Here is a 19,319-nt window from a genome sequence, read left to right on the forward strand (position 1 = left end):
ATGATGCCGGTTGTCCGCGCTGAGCCCGGGCACAGCCGGAGACACCCGCTGCATCCCCCCCTCCTACCTCCCTCACTGCCTCTGCAAGTCCTGCTTCCCCCGGAGCCAAGTCCTGCCGGGCTGCTCGCTGCTCCATGGCCTCTGCGACGAGCTTGCTGTGCCGCACGATGATCTCCAGGGCTCTGCTCTCACTGCTGGCCACTAGCGAGGGGGAAAGCAAAAGGGTCTTAAAAACACGGCCCTGCCCCCCGGCACACAGCAGGACCAACAGGGTTAGCACGTGTGTGTAACAGGATTCTGCACAGTCTCCATCCCTGTTACTGCAGTGTCCCTCCATGCAAGCAACCCGCTTGCTTTGGGGAGTTTTCTACAGTTAAGGGAGGGAAAAGGATGGTTTGGGTTTCAAAATAGGAAAATGTTGATTATAGGACATTCAAAGCTGGCAGGGAAATCCACAGCCACAGGTCAAGGCTCTGGAGAGGGCAGGGTAAAAGCTGTGCACATAGACCTCTCATTTAAGCCATGCTTTTAGCCTGATGGGCTTTTGGTCCTGCTGGATTTTAGCACAAAAAAAACCAGGATGGCAGCTACAGAGGAAAAAGGGTTAAGGAGCAGCCAGGTGTCCTCCCAGCTCTCAGAAGATTTGCTCCTTGTAAAGCCTTAGGGAGCCCTGTAAAACACAGGGTCCCAAGAAGAGCTCTTAGGCAGCCACTTTTGTGGATGAAGGTGCCTGATCAACTGTTCATCTCCCAGGGGATGCAGGTTTTGACATAGACTGCAGAGAAGGAAAATAATAATAATAATAAAAATTTAAAAACAGGAGCACCAGATAGTCTGTGGGGAAAGTAATTCCAGCAAAGGGAGCGCGAAAGGATCTAAGAGATCAACAGCTGGAGGAGGAAGGAGTTTGAGCAACCCTGCTTTTGATGGGTCTTGGAGACAGGAGAGGGCTCAGAAAGGGGCCATAAACAGAGTGTGGCCCTGAGACAGGGACCGTTACCTGCTTGGAAGAAGAGGTCTGCGCCCGCTTCCTTCTGGATGTCCTGCAGGAGCACGTGCAGGGGAAGCTCGGCCTCTCGCACGGCCAGGAGGAGCTGCCAAACGGCAGCCACAGGCAGGGCCTGCTCGTCGAGCGCCGCGGCCACCAGCGAGACGAGGCCGCCGCAGCCCGCGTCGCGCCTCACGATCCGCTCCATCACCTGCAAAAAACCAGCAGGCAGCTGCTAACGAGGGGCCTCTGTCCAGCCACGCGCCAGCCGAGGCTCCTCAGCTCACCCCACACCCAACCCCTCCTAAATCCTGGCCCTGCTGGAGACCTGGCTCAAGACGTCATTTAAGGGAAGACAACGTCAAGATGCAGCCCATCGTAGTGGCCACCTCCTTGGCTCACTCCAGCATGTGAAAATCTCTCTTGCCATCCTGAAATCGGTCAAGATCACTTGCTGATTTTCAGCTTCACACATGTTATTTTATTTTGCTGCAGGATGCTAAAAAATCATTAACTCGAGTCCTGCAGGAGAGGATTGCCCCCAAACACTGCCACGATAGCTGGTAAACCAAGTCCCTAGGACATCGTGCTCACAGATGGGAGATAAAAGCTCAGTATTTTGCACACACACAGAACTGCTTACCTCTCTCTCACCAGGAGCGAGGCTCTGTGCAGCAGAGATCCCTTGCAGCAGCGTTTGGGGATCTGTGAGAAGCTCTGCAAAGTTTCCTCGATATCGCCTCAAAAGTTGGGCTCCGTAATCCTCCGGGTTCCACTGCCCTGGAAGCAAACGGAAGGAAGGATTCAGCATGCAGGATCTTCCCCAAAGGTTCCTGCTGCTCAGAGCCAAGGGGGAACCAACTGGAGCCAGCCAGTTCTCCAGGGCTACTAAAATAGCCTGGTTTCACCTCCAAGCCCAGGATAAGCACAAGGACTTCCCAGTCCTGTTGGCTCTGCATCACTGAACTGCTGCAGACGGGGCAGGTTAGGAGCCTCCTCGGAGGCGGAGGCTGCTGGCCAAGCCCGGGATGTCCCACCACGTCGTGCTGGGAACAGGGAGTCGCTCTGCTGGCAGAGCCCGGGGAGGAAGGAGCGGGGATCGCCTGGGGTTGGCTCCGTGCCAAAGCCAGGACGGTGCCATGGGCAGCTGAGGCTCCTTTGGCCAAAGGTTGTCACTTCCTCAAAATTTGTTCCAGCCAAATCAAGACAACAGAGGATACCCCATTTCACTGAAACAAAGTGTCTGCAGAAGTCTTAGTGTAAGCCCAGAGGGTATCTTGGGTTTTAGACAAGGACAGCAGCTCTTGTGTGTGAAGACGGCACCTTGAGAGGCTCTTCAGTTTCTTTTATGGCCTGGCAGCAAAGAAATCCTGTTATTGACTATGAATTGTAGCTTTGCCAGGAGATAGTGGTCAAAAAGGCAGAGTCTTGGGGAGGCTCTGCCATGCAGGAGCCCTGCAACACACTCCGAATCACCAAACGCTCCCACATGCAACAAACACCCAGAGGGTCCAAGACGATGGAGCACCGAGGGGGCCCAGTTGTGTCCCAGGAACACAAACCAGGCTCCTGATTGCAAGTGGCACCTGCACCTTCTTCTTTCCCTCACACACACACAAAATGCAACTTGGACCTCATTTCTTTCTCATGAATTTAATTCTAAGCTGGGTCTGCCCTCATGGACCTGAGAAAAAAATGAATGCAAAGCCCCACCACGACCCTTTTTAGATGTCGCAGTATCAGAACACAATGAGAAGTGGGACTAATTTAAGCAGGAGCAAAATGTTACTCAGGGTGTCGAAAAGACTTGGGAAAATACACTCTGTAGAGAAAAATATTTGATTTTGGTTATCCCCAATTAGCTGATAAATAAATCTAGAGATTGCCAAACAGATATATCTGAAAATGTATTTTTTTCCAGGGTTGGAGTTACAAAATTGGAGGAAAGATAGGAGGGTATATTTTTTGCTTTCACAGAAGAAACCAAGTGATAAAGCTGTTGTTCATCTACAACATCTGCATGCATTTCATTTGTGTGCTTAGCTCTTTGGGTCGTTTGGGTTCAGCACTAAACGGAGAGATCAATTATCCGCACAGCACTGCCTAGGAAGAAAGCAGCTAAACACACAGCTTAGTCAAGGAAAATAAAGTCCCTGGGACTCGGAATCCATCTGGTGCCAAAGAAGAAGAGTCTCCAAGGCCATGAAGGAGGCGAAGGGCAGAGGAAGATGGAGCCAGTGTTGAAAACGCCCTGGACAAACTGCGTGGGGACACCTGGGTCCAGGCCCTGGGAGAAGCCCCGCAAAGCAGTTCAGCTCTGGAGGGGATGAGCCCCATGCAGACCAGCAAGGCAGGTTACAAGGGATTATAATTTTTCCCTGTGAATGTTCCTGGTTTCCTTAGGCAAATGTCAGTGGTTACAAATGCACTCTTTTCTTGGCCATCCTCCACAGCCCCTGCACAGCCTCCCCTGCAGCACAAGCTCCAATCTCACCCTCCCTCTTCATTTCCACGATAAGAAATATTTGTGCCTCTGTTTACTCGAGCTTCAGCTGAAGGAGATTCAATCCTGTGTAATTAAGGAACGCTCCCCTCCTTGGAATGGGTATTACCACTAGGTAATTAGCCATGTTGGGAGCCTGGTGGTTCGGGAAAGCAGCGGTGCTTAACGAACGACAAAGCAAACGTTTGCTACAGAGGAAATTAGCAGCATCGTGAGCAGTTTTGCTTTCTATTAAACACTCATTTCCATTTCACTGCGTGTTAACCCAGTTTTTAATTTTTAAGCAACTTCAGAGCCAGTGAAAGCTGCCACTACCCAAGTTGGACCGATGTGCCTAAGCCCAGCCAAACTTGCCACAGTGCACATTAAAGCCACGGAGCCACCTGGGTAACATCCCAGCACTTCACATTAATGGCAAGTGCAAGACAAGGGGCTGGTGGAACAGAAAGGAGTTCCTCATCTTACTAGCAATTCCCCTAGAAGGCCAAAATATTGATGAAGGGGCCTCAAATCAGCTTCATAGGGTACAGCCGAGCCTTGGAGAGCCTTCACCATTCCCTTAGTCTACAAAAGCTGCTCACGAGGATGGCCTTGCCTGTACTCAGTGTCAAGGCATTTGGGAGTTTGGAACAGCTATAGGCATCTGCTTCCTAAGTCAGGAGGTCTATCTACCATGAGCTAGTGTCATTAATGATTGAGTAACGTTTAGAAAGATACTTTGACTTGTAAAGAGTTTATTAAACAAAACGCATCCCACTCCAAACTCAGCAGTTTGTGCCTTTGTAAGGGACTCAGAGCTGACCAGCTACCTCATTGCAAAGCAGGAACCTTCTTACTGGCACAGCCTCCTATCCCATCGCTTCGAGAATTTCTCCTAAAATGGCTATCCCATTCCCCTGGATGAAAGCAAGGCTGCAAGAGCACTGAAACCTGGACAAGCACCCCAACTTCCTGCTAATTCTGAGCTGAATCTCCTAAATCTCCACTGTTTAGCATATGGATACCTTTGCCATCAGAAACAGTTGCTGTTGCCAAGTTGTCCAGCAGACGGTGGAGACCAGGGAACGATCCCTTCACAGCCTCAAGGAGTCTGATGAAGCTTTCAGCTTTCAGCGTTTTCTCTTCGCCCATCTTCTTGAGGAGCTTCTCCATGGCCTCCTCGTGAGAGCTGCCTTCACAGCAGTCCAGAACCACCTGCAACACAGAGAAACAGCAAAGGAATTGCGAGAGGTTCCTACAAACTCCTGGAGCAGAATAACCCCAAGGAAACACTATTATATTGCTCAGTAGTGCAGTAAACCCAGGAAAGCTCCTTTATTAATTTCACTGGGTGCTAGTTACTGGAACACCAAAACTTCTCCCAGACACATTTGACATTGGCCACTCTGGGAATTACCATGGAGGGTTCTTCCATCAAGTCAATTTTCCATTTAATATTTTTAGCAAACTCTTTCCAATCAGTAGTTGCTCTTCCTTTCCTCTCCCCCATTCTTCTGCTTATCATTGAAAGAAAACCAGAAAGAAAAACAAGTATCTTGTTATTTAGATAAGCACCCTATTGAGAGAGTATTTCTATGACTTGGCCATACAAGACATTTCTGAAGTGAGACGCAGTCACTGCAGGTTGGAAAAGCTCCAATGTGTCAGTTTAAAACCTCCCCAGCACAGTCAGTAAAGAGATCCAGCCTTGATGGGGACAGAGGCTGACACTGAAGTGTGTTTAAAAAATAATAAATAAATAAATAGGAGGCTTCACAAGGGAAAATGAGTTCAAAAGTACAGGTTGACCTGCTCCATGCAAAAACTGCATTCCCAAGCATTTAAAATGTAGGGCTGGCAGAAACTCTGTAGGTCGCCAGCGAAGTTCCCTGCTGCCACAGGCACGACACTATACAATCCCATTAATAAAATTAAGATCTGTCCTAAAACTAGTTACATTTTGCTCCCTCTCCTCTGATTCGCAAGCTCTTCCACTGCCTCATTCCCCTGTTGATACTTCTATTTTCCAGCTTAAATTTATTCACGGCCAGCACACAGCCATTTGTTCATATGCCAACATTATCTTTCAGCTTAAAAAGCTCTTCTCAGCCCCCTGAGGTGTTTATCCCACATCTTCTCTACGATTCCTTTATAAGACAGGGATCATATTCCCTCTGTCTTCATTTTACTTGTCTAAATAAGACAGCTTCTCTTGTAAAAGAGCTTCCCCATTCCCCTGATCTTCCTCTTGCAAATCTGTCTCTATTTCAGTACAAATTCCTCTCTTCTGAGCACGGCTGGACTGCACGCAGTGTTGCAGATGAAGTCTTACTCTCAGTTCCTGTCACTGTATCTACATCTATGCCCTTCACTTCATACTATCCCATCATTCAGCCCTCACTATTTAGCTGTCCAGTTATAGAATTCTTCTCCCATTAGCGGATCCTCCTCCATGCGGACAATAGCTCCCAGTTTTGCTCCTCAGCAAGTTTTCCCATCCGTGTTTTGATATCTCCGTGGCAATAACATTAATGATAACGTCAAGGGAGTGCAAAGAACCGCAAATCCCTCTCCCAACCTGCTCCAGCTTGACAGCCCTGCCTTCCACACAACTCGTCGTTATCTCCCCATTAGCTCCACGCTTTTTTAATGCCACCACTTCCTCCAGTTTAACAATTCCCCCCTATGAAATTCAAAAGCTTCGCTCAAGTCCAGATTGAGGCAGTAAATCCCGTTTTTATCTCATCAAACAGAGATAACCAGGTCAGGCAGAAACACTTGACTTGAGCACCCTTGTTACATTCCGTTTCTTGTTTACATGCAGCGCTTGGAACACAGGCACCTTCCTGCTGGACCCAGTGCACAGGTTGGGAGGTGCCTGCACCCCTGCTTCCCTCACCTGCCCGTGCACTGGAGACACTGGAAAAAATACAGCAATAAACCTCAGTGTTGGTCTCCTAAACACAGTCGGCGCTGGCAGTTTGCTGGGTGCAGACTGGGCCACTGCCCTCTCTGCACTTTTGAGCTGTGGTTTCACCTCAGCTGCAGGATTTGCCCCGGGCTCTGCACAACAGCCCTCAGAAGGCCCTGGTGGAGCTTGCAGGTCCCCTTCTCTCATTATCCTTTTTCTTTACCTGCTCAAACAAGGCTTTATTATTTGTCCTAATACATTTTGTGGCGCCCGGGAGCTTGACCTGCGGCAAGTCTCACTTCATCCCCAAGCTCTGTAATGTTTCTTTGTCCATCAGCAGCTTCATCCTTTGCTTGCAGGTTCCAATAGGTTCCTAATGCTCTTCCTTGAGCTATTCATTCGCTGCAGTTGGCAACCTTTTCTTACAAACTCTTCCCTCCTGTTGAGGATGCAAACTTCAGATAGCTCCCCTACCCTCAACATAAAAGAGAAAAATCCAACAGCTCCTCCTAAGCTCTTCAGAGCAGCTGATCTCATTAATTAGTTTCCTCTCATTTCTAAAACTCTGCCCTTTTACAGGCAAAACTGTGTTAAGGAACTTGTTTGTATCTCCCCCCATTTAATTCACACTGAATTGACTCTTGATCGCTCCCATCTGAAGTCACCTTTCAAGATAACACAGAAGGGCAACAAGAACCGTGTTCTCTTGGAGGATGTGGAGTCTACAACCTATTAACGTTCCCAGACGAGTTTCCAGGCTCCGCTTTGACGTGCACAGAAATGATAGCCATGGGGACACAGCGCTGCCGTTTCTGACAACACCCAGGAGACACCAGGAGGTTTCGAAGCTCCCGTTGTGCATGCAGGGCTTCTCCACCCACCACGCTCAGGCTCCTCGTGCGGTGGCAGATAGTGCTGCTGGCGCCGGCGTTTCCTACCCTGGAGGAGGTTTGATGTGAGTGTTGGACCATCCAGGTGCTGGAGCCAAACACGGGCAGGACAGCCCAGAAGGAGACACAGGGCTAAAAGCAAAGAGGGGAGGATCATAGAATCATAGAATCACAGAATGGTTGAGGTTGGAAGGGACCTCTAGAGATCATCTAGTCCAACCCCCTGCACACGCAGGGTCACCTAGAGCACGTGGCACAGGACTGCGTCCAAGCGGGTTTGAAGATCTCCAGAGAAGGAGACTCCACAACCTCTCTGGGCAGCCTGTTCCAGTGCTCCATCACCCTCACTGTGAAGGAATTTTTCCTTAAGTTCCTGTGGAACTTTCAATGCTTCAGTTTCTGGCCGTTTCCTCTAGTTCTGTTGGTGGCCAACAGGAGTTGGGGCACGCAGGCTGGCCAGAGCACGGAGGAGACGGGACAGGCAGAAGACTGAGGTGGAAACCACCCTGTAAAAGCAGGGATGGAAAGGTGGACTGGGAGGGCGGCGCGGGAAGGGCTGGAGTCCCGCAGGGGCACTGCCCTGCTGGAACCCATGTCCACCGAGGAGCCCCAGCGCTCCAACGCCCCGAGGTGTCAGCGCGGTCGGCCCAAAACCCCCTCGGGAAGAGGCTCCGAGCAGACACCAGCGGCTGCTCCCGGGTCCCATCAGCCCAAGCCGTGGGCTGGGAGCTCCAAACCTTGCCCAAGACTAAGCCATGGAGCACGACGGCCAAACAGCTCTTCAGCTTATGCAAAATTGTGGCGCTTTTGTCCCTGAAAGTAAGAACTTGCCTCCAAGCCATTCCCCAATTTCCCTGCCCCATCTCCCTATATTAAAAAACACCAGTAAAGCCTCAAAGTTAAGCACCCAAAACATAAGAATTCCAGGTAACAGAATCCTCACCAAAGCCACAGATTTACAAGGGGGTTTTCACAACACACCACATCCTGGTTTTCACCCACAAAGAGATTTACTCCATGCACAGGAAAGATCCTGCTTGCCTAGGAAGAAGGCTGTTACATGCAGGACTCGCGCTTCCCTGGCTGAATAAATACGTAGCTAATGAGGCTGTGAACACCAGAAGAGGAAGGAAAGCCTCCTGCTTGTGAGACCTTGCAGAAGGAGATGCTATCTTTGCTGGCCCAGCGCTCTCGTGCTACGCTGGATGAAGGGGGTGAGACGAAACCTTCAGAGGGGGCTGCTAATTCCACGTACCATTTTCCCGGCGCTCCACCGGAGCCAGCGAGATCTCAAGCCCAACAGTTCAAACAACTTAGCCCCTTTGAAATAATTAAGCACTTTCCCACTTACTGGGGGATAAATAAGCCAAACTTTTTTTTTCTTTATACTTATTTAAAAAAGACACCTCAAGGTCAATCTATTCTCGGCAATTTTAGCCTCAATTTCCCATTCGCCTCCCCGTGCCCAGCTCTGCACCCAGCCTCATCCGAGCGCTCCCAGATCCATCCGCTAAGACAAGAGCACGAAGGGAATGCCCAGGGAGCAGCAGGATTTCGTATTCAGAGCAGGGCTGGGAGGCTCTGCAGCAAGCGCAGCTCGGCAGCGGACGCCGACTGACGAGGATAAAAAGAAATCCTGAATAACTACCCCTTTACCAAGCAAGGCAGGAGTCCCAGGAACACAGCAGTGTCTGATCATGTAATTAAAGGCTGCATCCGATGCCCAAGAGGCAGAATTATGATGGCAGAAGGGTTTTGTTTGTTTTCTTTGTTTTCTTTTTTCCTCTTCAAAAGATGGGGAGGCAGAAAAAGCCTGTATTTTAAATATCCAATTTCCCAAAGACAAAAAAAAAAAGGCAGTTCAGGGAAAGCATTCAGCTTTTAAAAGCAAAGGCCGGGCAGTGACATGAACAGGCATAGAGGAAAAATTTTAATCTTTCCACTGCTGATGCAATTTTCATGGCTAAGAACTCGGCTCCAAGCACCCCCTTAATGGATCTCTGCTGACAGCCGCAATATCCCAGTAGATGCCGAATCCTTTGCTGAATTCACACTTCTCTTTCCTCTCACACTCCCACTCCAGGCTCTGTCATTCTTTCATAGCAGGGAAAAAATAGTAATATCAAACACCAGTCACAGCTTCAGCCCATAAAGACAAGGTGGATAATTCTGGCCGTGGCACCTTCCCTGGTCCTCCACGAGCTGCGTCCGGGCTCGGGGCCGCTCCACGCGGGAAGCTCCGTCGTGGCAGGAGGGCCAGAAGGAGGGCAGAGGTTTTCAGCCCTCCTATTGTGGCCTCCAGCCAGACTCGCTCACACAGAAAGCAGACATGATTCGTGCCACTGAGCACAACAGTGCTTCCACTCGCTATAATCTTGTGCTGGGAGGGGGAAAAGGGGGCAAAAAGCAGTGATTTGACCAGCTAGGACAGAAGGGCTGCAAGCTGTGTGCCCAAAGCAGCACGTCGGGGCACCTTGCAAGGCTCAGGAGCATGGGCAGCCCCCCAGCACACAAAAGCAAGCTGTGGATACACAACATTTTGTCCTCTCTGCCTTCTGAAAGAGAAAAAAGTCAGCACACATAGCAAGTGCTTACAGGAAAGCATTAGCTCCCCCCACTAAGTGCTGCATTCGACACATCAAAAAGGAAATCAGCCCGTGGATGTGGTGCATTTACAGGCAACCGTGTGCCCAGAATTAAGGAAAAGAAATCCTGGGAGAGTTAGCTGGAAGGTAAGACGATGCCTGCTATCCAGCTGGCAGGCAGCACAGAAGTTTGGTGGCTCTGTGCAAAGCGAGCTCTCCTGTAGAGCTCTGTGCCTTCTCTGTATTGCACAAACACCATTTCCAGATCCTACACGGAGCGCCGGGCGCTGCCCCAGGAGCACCTGGACACGCTCGTGCTGAACTCGAGGCCACCTCTGCGCTTCAGCTCTCAGCGTTCCCGGCGCCCCGTGCGGAGGAGGCCCCTCACACACACAGGGCTTTCCTCATTCCACGTTCATTACCTGCTTCTCCGCCGCGGTCAGGAATCCCTGCTCTGCCGTTTCCAGGAACTCGACGATGGGGCTCAGCCGTGTTACGCTCTGGATCAGCTCTCCCCTGCAATCCAGGAGAAGATCAGCCAGGGTCTTTCCCTCTCCCGGGCTCTCTGGGTTGGGGGGAGTGGAGGGAGGAAAGGGTTCAGAAACACAAGAAGAAACAAGGCAGTTTGAAGGAACTGACAGGCTCCTGAAGTGAGTGAGACTTTGTGAGAGATCTAAGTGAATAGCAAAGCTCATCCCAAGCACAAGCAGCAGAGGAAAAGCCACTTTACTATTCCCTTTAAACTCTATGAAAGGAAAACGTTTCATTTATCTGAGAGAGCACAAAGCCATACAGCAAGCTGGAGGTTAACGCCAGGTTTGCGAGGCCACCGCTTTGTGTCACACTCGAGCCAGAAAGGAGCTCCCAGCCCTGCGGCCACCGACACGACACGACGCCCCGGGGAAGCCCGCGCTTCCCACGAGCCCGTGGAAGCGGCAGGGAAACGATCCCGGATTTCGGCAAGCGGGCAACAACTCCGCATCCCAGGAAAAAGGATGGGAACAAAAGGCTGAAGCGCTGCAGCTTGCCGAAGGGGACGGGAGCAGCTTTTGGAAGATCCGCCCTGCCTCCACGTTTACACAGCCACTTTGCCAAAGGCAACGTCCCCTTCTCTACCTGTTTGCTGTGGGCCTTCTCCAGCATCCAGCTCAGTCTCCAAGAGCGCTGCTTTTAGCCGGGGATTCGTGTCTTGAAACAGCTTCAGGAAAGACACGAGGGTTTGAGCATCCAGGCCCTGCTCGTCCTTCACTTTGCCCAGGAGTTTCTTGAACACCGACTCTTCTTCCCTCTCTTCCAAACAGGCCAGGAGTGCCTGCAGAAGAGGAGGAAAACGCAGGGAAAGCTTAAGGACAGAATCAGCTGTACAGATTTACACAAAAAGGAGATCTCAGGGTTTCCTTCAAGGGTGGTAAGTATGGAAACCGAGCTTGCTGGCACACAAGACAGGACCTTTTTTTAAGAGCCAGATGCTAATGATTTTAAGAGACCTCAGCATGTTTTAAACACTGCTATTTTGGAAAGCCAAGGCTAAGGGAAAGGAATATTACATTATACTGCCAAAAAAAAAAAAAAATGGAGACCACACGTTTAGGAATTAGAGTATTTCCATCTAGGAAACTCTGTTAGCAGAGAATTGGGACTCCCAGCTAAAGCTTTGGAGCTGACATACACAAACCCTCTTGGCACACCTGGTAACCGAGCCCAGAGCACCAAAAATCCACTGCTGCAACCCAAACCAACAGCCAGGAGCAAACACGCCTGCCCAGCTCGGGGAAGAAAGGGAAAGAAAGAAGCTGGAGCTCTTGCTCCCATTTCCCTGGAGCCCTTTAAAGCTGTAAATATTGCCCCTCAAGACAGGCGCTCCCGAGCTCTCAAGGAGAGGAGCCGGCCTTTCCGAGCAGCATCCGCTATTAGGGACTCCAGGGAGGCTATGAAAGTACCTTTGAAGTAGAGCGCTCAGCCCGGCTCTGGAGAGAAGGGCCATTTTCTGCTGTCATTGTCATTTTTATTTCCAGGATAAAAAGGCTCGGGGTAACTGCTTGAGGCCACACCAGGGGGATGCTGGACTGCTCTTCCTAAGCTGCTGGAAACGCTCCTGTTTTGGGGCTGCGTGACAGCGCCGTGACCTATTGCAGGGAGTATCCACAGGGGGAGAGCGGCAGGATCCCGGCTTCCCGCTGCTCACGGCGGTTTTCCTGCGGAACAGAGCGCCACGGACATGAAGGGCTCCCTTCTAAAGCACTGAAAGGGATGCAGCAGACGTGCCCGAGAACTCTTTTTCTCTTTTGTTTTTTTTAATGCAAACATCAGTTTGTCATGAGACTCGATAACCAGGCCATGTTTGTTCAAGGCTTGCATGCCCAGGCCCTTTCCAGACGGGATTAATCCTGGAAAAATGCAAAATGCTTCGACTCATCTTCCCCAAAGTGTTCAGCGCCTTGACAAATGGAGGGTTTCCCCCCTTCACCACCCCTTTGGATGAGGCAACTTGCACTTGGAATTAAGGAATTTCAATTGGAATCAAGGATTTCAATTAAGGAATTTCACTTGGAATTAAGGCTGGGAATCCTCCTCAATGCATAAGGCTTGAGGAGCGAAGCACCACATGCACAAGCACTACGGCCTGATCCATCAGGCTTGCAAGTGTCCCAACCTGTGAAAAAATCCTTCACGGAATAAAACCACCCAGTTTTTGGCACCAGCAGCTCCCGTTTGCTCCGCTCATACCAACACGTCAGCTAAGCTGAGCGTTGACCCAACCTACTACCCATCAGCAGAAGCTTTTGGGACAGGGAAACCGAGGCACTAAAAACTGCACAGAACTTGTGCTGGGTTCAACAGCCATTGGAAAACTGAGCCCTGAGGGATCAGCTCCGGTGTCCACAGTGTTTCCCACGGGCTCCCAGACACACTCGCCATCACATCCAGCCAACCCAGGAGAAAGCCCTCGCAGCAGCAGCTCAGCCTTCCCTCGCTCCACCATGGCCTTGAGGCAAGTTCTCAATGGGAACTTCTACAAACACCAGCGAGTTTGGAAAAACTCTCCTGAAGTGATTCCTGGAGCAGCCCGCGTCACTGCTAACGCACTTCCGTCAACGTAGGCCAAGCCCCGGGATCAAACAGCACACGCGTTTTTCATGAAAGGTCACCCTGCAACCACAATAATGTCCCTGTGCTCTTCAAAGGGGACATGGGTTGTCCCACCGTGTTGCCCCAATCCACCAAATTCCCAGGGATTGGAATTGCACATTTATCTACGAGCTTCTCTGCAGACAAGGGGGGAGAGAGGGTTCAGCTGGGTCTCCACAGTTGCTGGCCCAAAGAGCCATCGTGTCCGTCCCCACGCGGGGATGGGCACCGAGTTACCGGGGGTCTTTTCCTGTCCCGCTGACAGACCTGCCCTGCGGGGGCATCCCGGGCCTGAGCACTCTGGGCTCAGCAGCAGATTTCCACAAACAGCCACTTTTCTAACTCCTATCGAGGGACCCCACCTTACACAGCAGCTTTAGAACTAATCGAACATCTAAAGGAGCGTGGGAGAGATCTTCAAAGCACAGGCTGGAAAGCCACACGATAGAGGGTCAAAGCAGAAGCTCCTCTGTCCTCAAACCTCCCGCTCGCTCTCACAAGCCAAGGCACGTTCAGGCAGCAAATAAAAATATACCCTTGAACAAGGCAAACTGTGCTGGCCCCTCTGCACGTGCTCTCAGAGCAGAGCTGCACGTGCTGCTGTGCAAAGACTCCCGTCTCGGGAGGCCTGTGGCTTGTAAAGGGGAGGATCCAGTGGGAAAGTGTCCGGGACGTCGTGATCAGTTTGTTATGGATGGAAGTTGTGCACACAATAATCACAGAGGTGAAAAATATATATATATATATGTATATATATACGCACTTCCATCTGCCATTCAGACACCTGAAGCCCTTTTGCCTTTTCAAACCTGCATTTGTACGTGACCCACGGAGCCTCCAGCAGCAGGAGGGCAACACGGCAGCTCCTGCTCTGCGCAGCAAGGGCGAAACCTCAGGCCGGGTTTCAAGGGGGCTCAAACAAGGATCCTCAAACAGGGGAGGAAAAACCCCCGGCTCTGCCACGGATCGAGCCCGCCCGGCAGCGCTCCTCATCGGGATGCGGGAGGCACAGGCGCCTCATTGCTTATGCTGCATCCCGAAATTCCTGCGGCTGCAAACAAAGGATGACAATAATTGGACAGGCCCATACATGCTGGAAATGATCCACGAGCACCGTGACATCTATTTTAGAAGGGAGATTCAACACTCCCCCACTTCATCTGAACCCAGGAGTGGAGGGAACAAATGAGCTGTGCAATAATTTGAATTGAGTTTCTCTTAAGAGAGCACAAGAAGATAAGACTTGACACCAGCAAAGCTCTTCGATGCTTCCCCAAATTACTGCAATTTCAGGCTCGTTCTCGTTTCCAAGCAGGTTTCATCCAGGCCAAAACCAAATTAGATAGGAATAGTTTGTGTGAGATGCACAGAAAGATGCTAAGCGAAAAAACAGCCTCCCCTCCTCCAAAAAAATCACATCTCCCTAAATAGAAAACCAACTCATGGAGGGTATGTCTGCATTTTTCAGCTCAGGAAACAGAAAGCAGAAGCAAACTTACAGAAAAAATACACTTTTCTCGGAAAAGCCAGCCCTGCACCACGAATTTCCTCGGGGGGAAATGCTGCAACCTAAGAAATCTCAGCCAGAGGTCCTGGGAAATAGGGAAGCCCGAGGGGAGAAAACAGGGACACAGCTCGAGCCCTTCCCAGCAAGGAACAAGGTGCCCATTCCCAGACGGGAAAAGAAGTGGGAACACAGGGGGTTCTGCCCAAACTCCCGTGGAAATCCGAGGGGGCCAAAAGCCAGGACAGCCTCTGCCTAACAGGCAGCCTTGGAAAATCCCCACGAACCCCCCCGAGCTGTCCCCAGTCCTGCACCTTGCCCAGGTTTGGTGTCCAAAATGCAAGGGCGCTCGCCAGGAGAGCAGGTCTACCCAAAAATGCCTCGTGGGCAGGAAAGGGACGAGCCCCAGGGATGCCCAGAGAAGCCTCTGCTCGGCCACAGGGCAAGCGCTGCCAGCCACACTGGCCACTCGGGAGCAAGGCTGGCCCCCTCATCGCGCCATCTCCACGTGGCCACCTCCAAAATCGACTTTCACTCACCCTGAGGCAGCTGAGAGTCTTCGAGCAAATGACTGGTAAAATAACATAATAGGAGGGGGGAAAAAAGGGAGGAGGAAGTTGTTGACTCCTTCCACTGACACCGTTTCAGCCTTAATTACGGATCTCGAGCTGGGGGCTGTTGAGCTGAACTTGCACTTTCAGCACGACTTGAAAACCTGCCACTGTGTTTCCCCAAAGAGAATGCAGGGCCTCGGTGGGAAAAAGCTACTCCCTCTGCTGGAAACAGAGCCTGGATTTGGTGTCGGTGCCTCGGGATCCTGCTTATCCCAGCAGGGAGCTCAGAAAGCGATAGATCTGGCTGAGCTGAGAGTTTTTGTCTAAGCCCTTACTTACAATAGGCAGCAGTTCCCCCTCCTCTCCCCATTACCTTTGGGGCTGACACTTTTCATGCTTGTCGCAGCCGAGAAGTGATTTTTCTGGAAGGCTTAAAGAAAATCCATTTCTCATTTATTCAGCACTTATTTATAGCGACAGAAAAAAAAAACTGTCCAGGTGCCATTCTGCGGTCAGATCCCCAAACTATCTTTGAGCTCTAAAACCTCCCATTTGGCTCCTGCTAATGCAGCTCATTTGGGAGTCAGAAGAGCAGAGCGTGGCCCAGGGACCTCATCTGCAGGACCAGGGCCTTGGTGGCGCTGAAGAAATCAAAAATGTAGCAGTTACCAGAAAATTAAAAGAAAATGGAGGAAAATTACAGAAAATTGAGGCATGCCAGAGGAAGGCAGTGCAGGACCAGGACAGCTCGCAGGGCTGTGTGTGCAGCATGGCACGGTGTCACCGCAGATCCCTCCTGTCACCGTGGCTGGATACATGACACGGGTGCAGCGCCCTCCCTTGGGCTCCAGTCCAGGCGCAGGAACAAATGCCAAAGTGCAGAATAAATAAAGCCTTAAAACGGAGCTATTTTTCAGTTAAAAAGAGGAGAGAGCAAATGAAAATCTAATCCTTTTGTAGAGTACAGGGGGAGTCTGAGGGAAAAAAAAAAAAAAAAAAAACCCACCACACTCGAAGGGGTCTGCCAGCCCAGGGATTTTCTCCTGCAAACACCAAAAGGACCCACTACTTCTGCCTCCGAGAACCCCAAGGGTTTTAAGTTCAGCATCATCAAAAAAGTCTTGCGAAGGCCACCACAGTGACGGGAACAAAGAACTTTTCTCTCGCACAAACATTCAAAAGTTCATCAGAAATTTGCATTTCCCAACTTCAGGGAATTCTCCTCCTGCCTGTCACTGTAATATGTGTTTTCTAATAAAGATGTTGGCTTGGGTTTTCAAAACCAGAAAGCTGTTGCAGACAAAACACCCCACATTGCCCAGTCAAACTGTGGGCACAACAGAGCCCAGCTGACAAATCCATGTGGCTCTCCATCCAGGAAGCTTTTGGGATACGGAGAGCACTTCAGCATCCCAAGAAACAGGATTTCTAGGGTTTGAAAGGTCAGCAAACTGTGGGGCTGCTGAAGGGTTAGTAACAAAATGGTGGCACTTATGTTTTTGTACCTGCAGAAAAGGTAAATTGGACAATTCATGCAGCTAGACAATCCAGCCTTAGAGTAGCTCCACCAAAAACAAAGCCTGGGTGAGTTAGAAATATATATATTTTTATATACTAGCAATGGGCTGCCAATGTGAGCAAACTGGCAGAATCCTTTTCAGGCTCCACAGTCATTAGGCAAATTCACTAACGCCAGCAGTGCTGCTGTGGAAGCAGCTCGCTGCTTTTTCGGTGGCTTCGAGCTGGCACAACGGCTGGCATCTGGCTGCCATCGTTCCAAGCCCAGAATATCCTGCAGCACTAACTGAGCCCCCGTCTCAAATACCCTTCAACACAGGCTCAAAGGGCCCGTGGCCACGAGAAGCGCCGGGGGACGCAGCGCGTCTGCAACCCCGTCCTGTGTCCCCAGGAGACACCACATGGGACAGAGCAGATGCACCAGGGCAGGGCTATTTTGGGACCTCGTGTGTCAGTCGTTTATAAACTGCTGCAGTGCCTAAAGTTCTTGCCATAAACGGGAGCAGAGGAGGCAAGGCGGAAGCTCCCCCGCCACGCAGCGACGCTGCCTGCAGGGCCCACGTTCCCTTCGCCCGTGCACGAGCAGCTTGCTCGCACAGATGTTTCTCCCAGGGGAGTTCAGGGGAGCACACGTTGCCCTTCAAACAACGCAGCACCAGACGTCTGCTTCCCCCCAGAAAGACTTTCTAAACAGGGCCAAACTATTCCAGCTCTCAGCAGAGCGGACCAAAAGCCAAAGGTTTATCATTTATATCATTTATGCAGTAAACGCACCTACCTCCCTTTGAGAGGCTGCAATTTCTTGGCACTCTTCTAGCCTCTTCAGCACAGTCTGGGCATCAGAAAGGGCCTCAGAGAAAACACTTTCGTGCCGAAGAAAGAAATCCAGTTCACAGCTTTTGCTCTCTGGTGCTGCGGGAGAGAAACGAGATGAGTTATTTGCTAATTGAAGGGATTCACAGAAAGCATGAGGCGATTGAAAAGCACCAGTTTGTAACCAGCGTATTGGCTATAATAGCAAAACTGTGACTCATAAATCCCTTCTAAAGATACCAGGCAGCCTGGAGGGAAAACCAACAGTTTCTTTAACACTAGTTATATATGGAACATTTATTTTAAGCCCAATACAGCCTCTGTTTTCCTGCCATGCTGAACAGGAGTTTAAAGGATAAGGCAGCTCTAGTAGGCATCTCTGATCCCTTTTGCTGTACAGACAGTCCTACCTGCTTCACATTCTGCACCGAACGCAGAGTCCACAGCCACACGTGGGCAAAGTGTGGTACAATGGTGAAACCACCAAGGCCAAAGGAGGCCACTGCACAGCACGAGGGGAAGGAAGCCCCTTTCAGAAAAGGGGTAGATTCCAGTGCTGCTCACAAGCCAGGCCAGACAAAAACAACCTCCAGACCATTAATCTCTCACCTAAATCCTCAATCCTTCCTCCTTTCTCAGCAGAGAGCTCAGCAACCCCCTCTGCCACACAGCTGTCCTGCTCCACATGGGAACGGGGATCTGAACGAGCACTTGGCTCTTCCCCGAGGGATTTGGGGTCGCTTGGCGTTACATTCTGATGAACCAAAGTGTGATTTACAGCAAGCTCCTGGCCAGGAATATCTGCTTCCATTTCTACTTCTGCAGGACCAGGAGAAGAGGAAGTTTTCTGAGGGAGAAGCGTGTCCAGTTTTACTTCAGAAGGAGGTTTCTCGAACTGGGGTGCATTATTAGCTTCAACATCGTTTGCAGACAAGCCCGCGGCCTGGCTGGAGACACCTCTCACCACCTGATCCCGAGTCGAGCAACCGAGGAGATCTCTGAGGAGGTTTTTGCAGCTAACAGCCACATCAAACATCTGCAGAGTGTCTGCCACCGAGATGACTTTGGTGAAGTTGTGTTTGCCCAGCGGGAGTTTACCAGTGTAGAGCATCTCCAGCAAGAGCGCAAACTCCTCCGGGGTCACCACAGAAGCATCTATGGAGATGGTGTCCGTGCTGTCCAGCAAGAACTTGAAAAGCAGACTGGAAGCAGCCAGAACAACCTTGTGTGCTCTAAAATGCATGGGCCCGATGAAGATGGTGCAGTCGCAAAACTGCTGCTCTTTGCAGAGGGCGTGCAGCTGCTGCAGCAGCTGCTTGCTGTAATTGGGAAGCTCCATGGTGCCTCGTGGCCTCGTCTTGCTCTGGGGTGCACAGCGCTCTCAGGAACCACTGGAGAAAAAGACGTAAAGGTGCCGTTAGCACTTTGATCAGTGAGCAGCAGCAGGATGGAAATAAACAGCAAGCTTACTGGTTTACATACTCTAATAATTTGCACGATCCAATAACGACTATGCTGCAATTAAGCGGTTACTGCAAGAACGAGCCCCACTCCAAAGTCACGTTCTCTAAATTCTCTGAAGAGAATCTAAAGTGCTGGATTTGACCTACTAAACAGTTTGGGACCAGCTAAGCTTCTCCTCACAGCACAGCTAAGAGCAGCAGGGACACCAGAGCCAGGAAAGACTCCGGGGTCTCCAGCATTTCCTTTCTGAGTGCAAGAGAGAGCAAACAACATCCAGGAGTGACATCTCACACTCCTAATCCCATCTCTTAGATCCTCTCTTGCTTTTTTCTTCCTGTTGCAGCATGGAAAACACTAATAGGGCATCTGCCAACAGAATTTTTATCAGCAGGACACCTAGTTTTTTTTTTTTTTTTTTTATCTAATCTAGGCAAGATAAAGATGTTACTGCCTTGCCTGTGCGCTAGGACTCCTAACACTG

General features: G+C 50.6%; 1 protein-coding gene across 1 annotated transcript in view; it reads right to left on the reverse strand.

Annotated features, from left to right (window-relative positions):
- The window catches only part of ZBTB40 (zinc finger and BTB domain containing 40), a 30,051-nt gene extending 11,300 nt beyond the window's left edge, over positions 1-18,751 (reverse strand). Inside the window, exons 1-8 of the mRNA XM_088529597.1 lie at positions 17,984-18,751; positions 17,340-17,473; positions 10,973-11,168; positions 10,279-10,421; positions 4,496-4,685; positions 1,632-1,768; positions 1,001-1,199; positions 68-201 (exon numbers count right to left, since the gene is read on the reverse strand). Of these exons, the coding sequence (XP_088385723.1) occupies positions 68-201; positions 1,001-1,199; positions 1,632-1,768; positions 4,496-4,685; positions 10,279-10,421; positions 10,973-11,168; positions 17,340-17,473; positions 17,984-18,713 (1,863 nt within the window). The 5' untranslated portion in view covers positions 18,714-18,751. The remainder of the gene's footprint in view (positions 1-67; positions 202-1,000; positions 1,200-1,631; positions 1,769-4,495; positions 4,686-10,278; positions 10,422-10,972; positions 11,169-17,339; positions 17,474-17,983) is intronic.
- Positions 18,752-19,319: the final 568 nt, after the last annotated feature.

The sequence above is a fragment of the Tinamus guttatus genome, unplaced genomic scaffold (genome assembly GCF_059628265.1).
Source record: "Tinamus guttatus ecotype Peru unplaced genomic scaffold, ASM5962826v1 Tinamus_guttatus_pri_ptg000332l, whole genome shotgun sequence".
NCBI classification, from domain to species: domain Eukaryota; kingdom Metazoa; phylum Chordata; class Aves; order Tinamiformes; family Tinamidae; genus Tinamus; species Tinamus guttatus.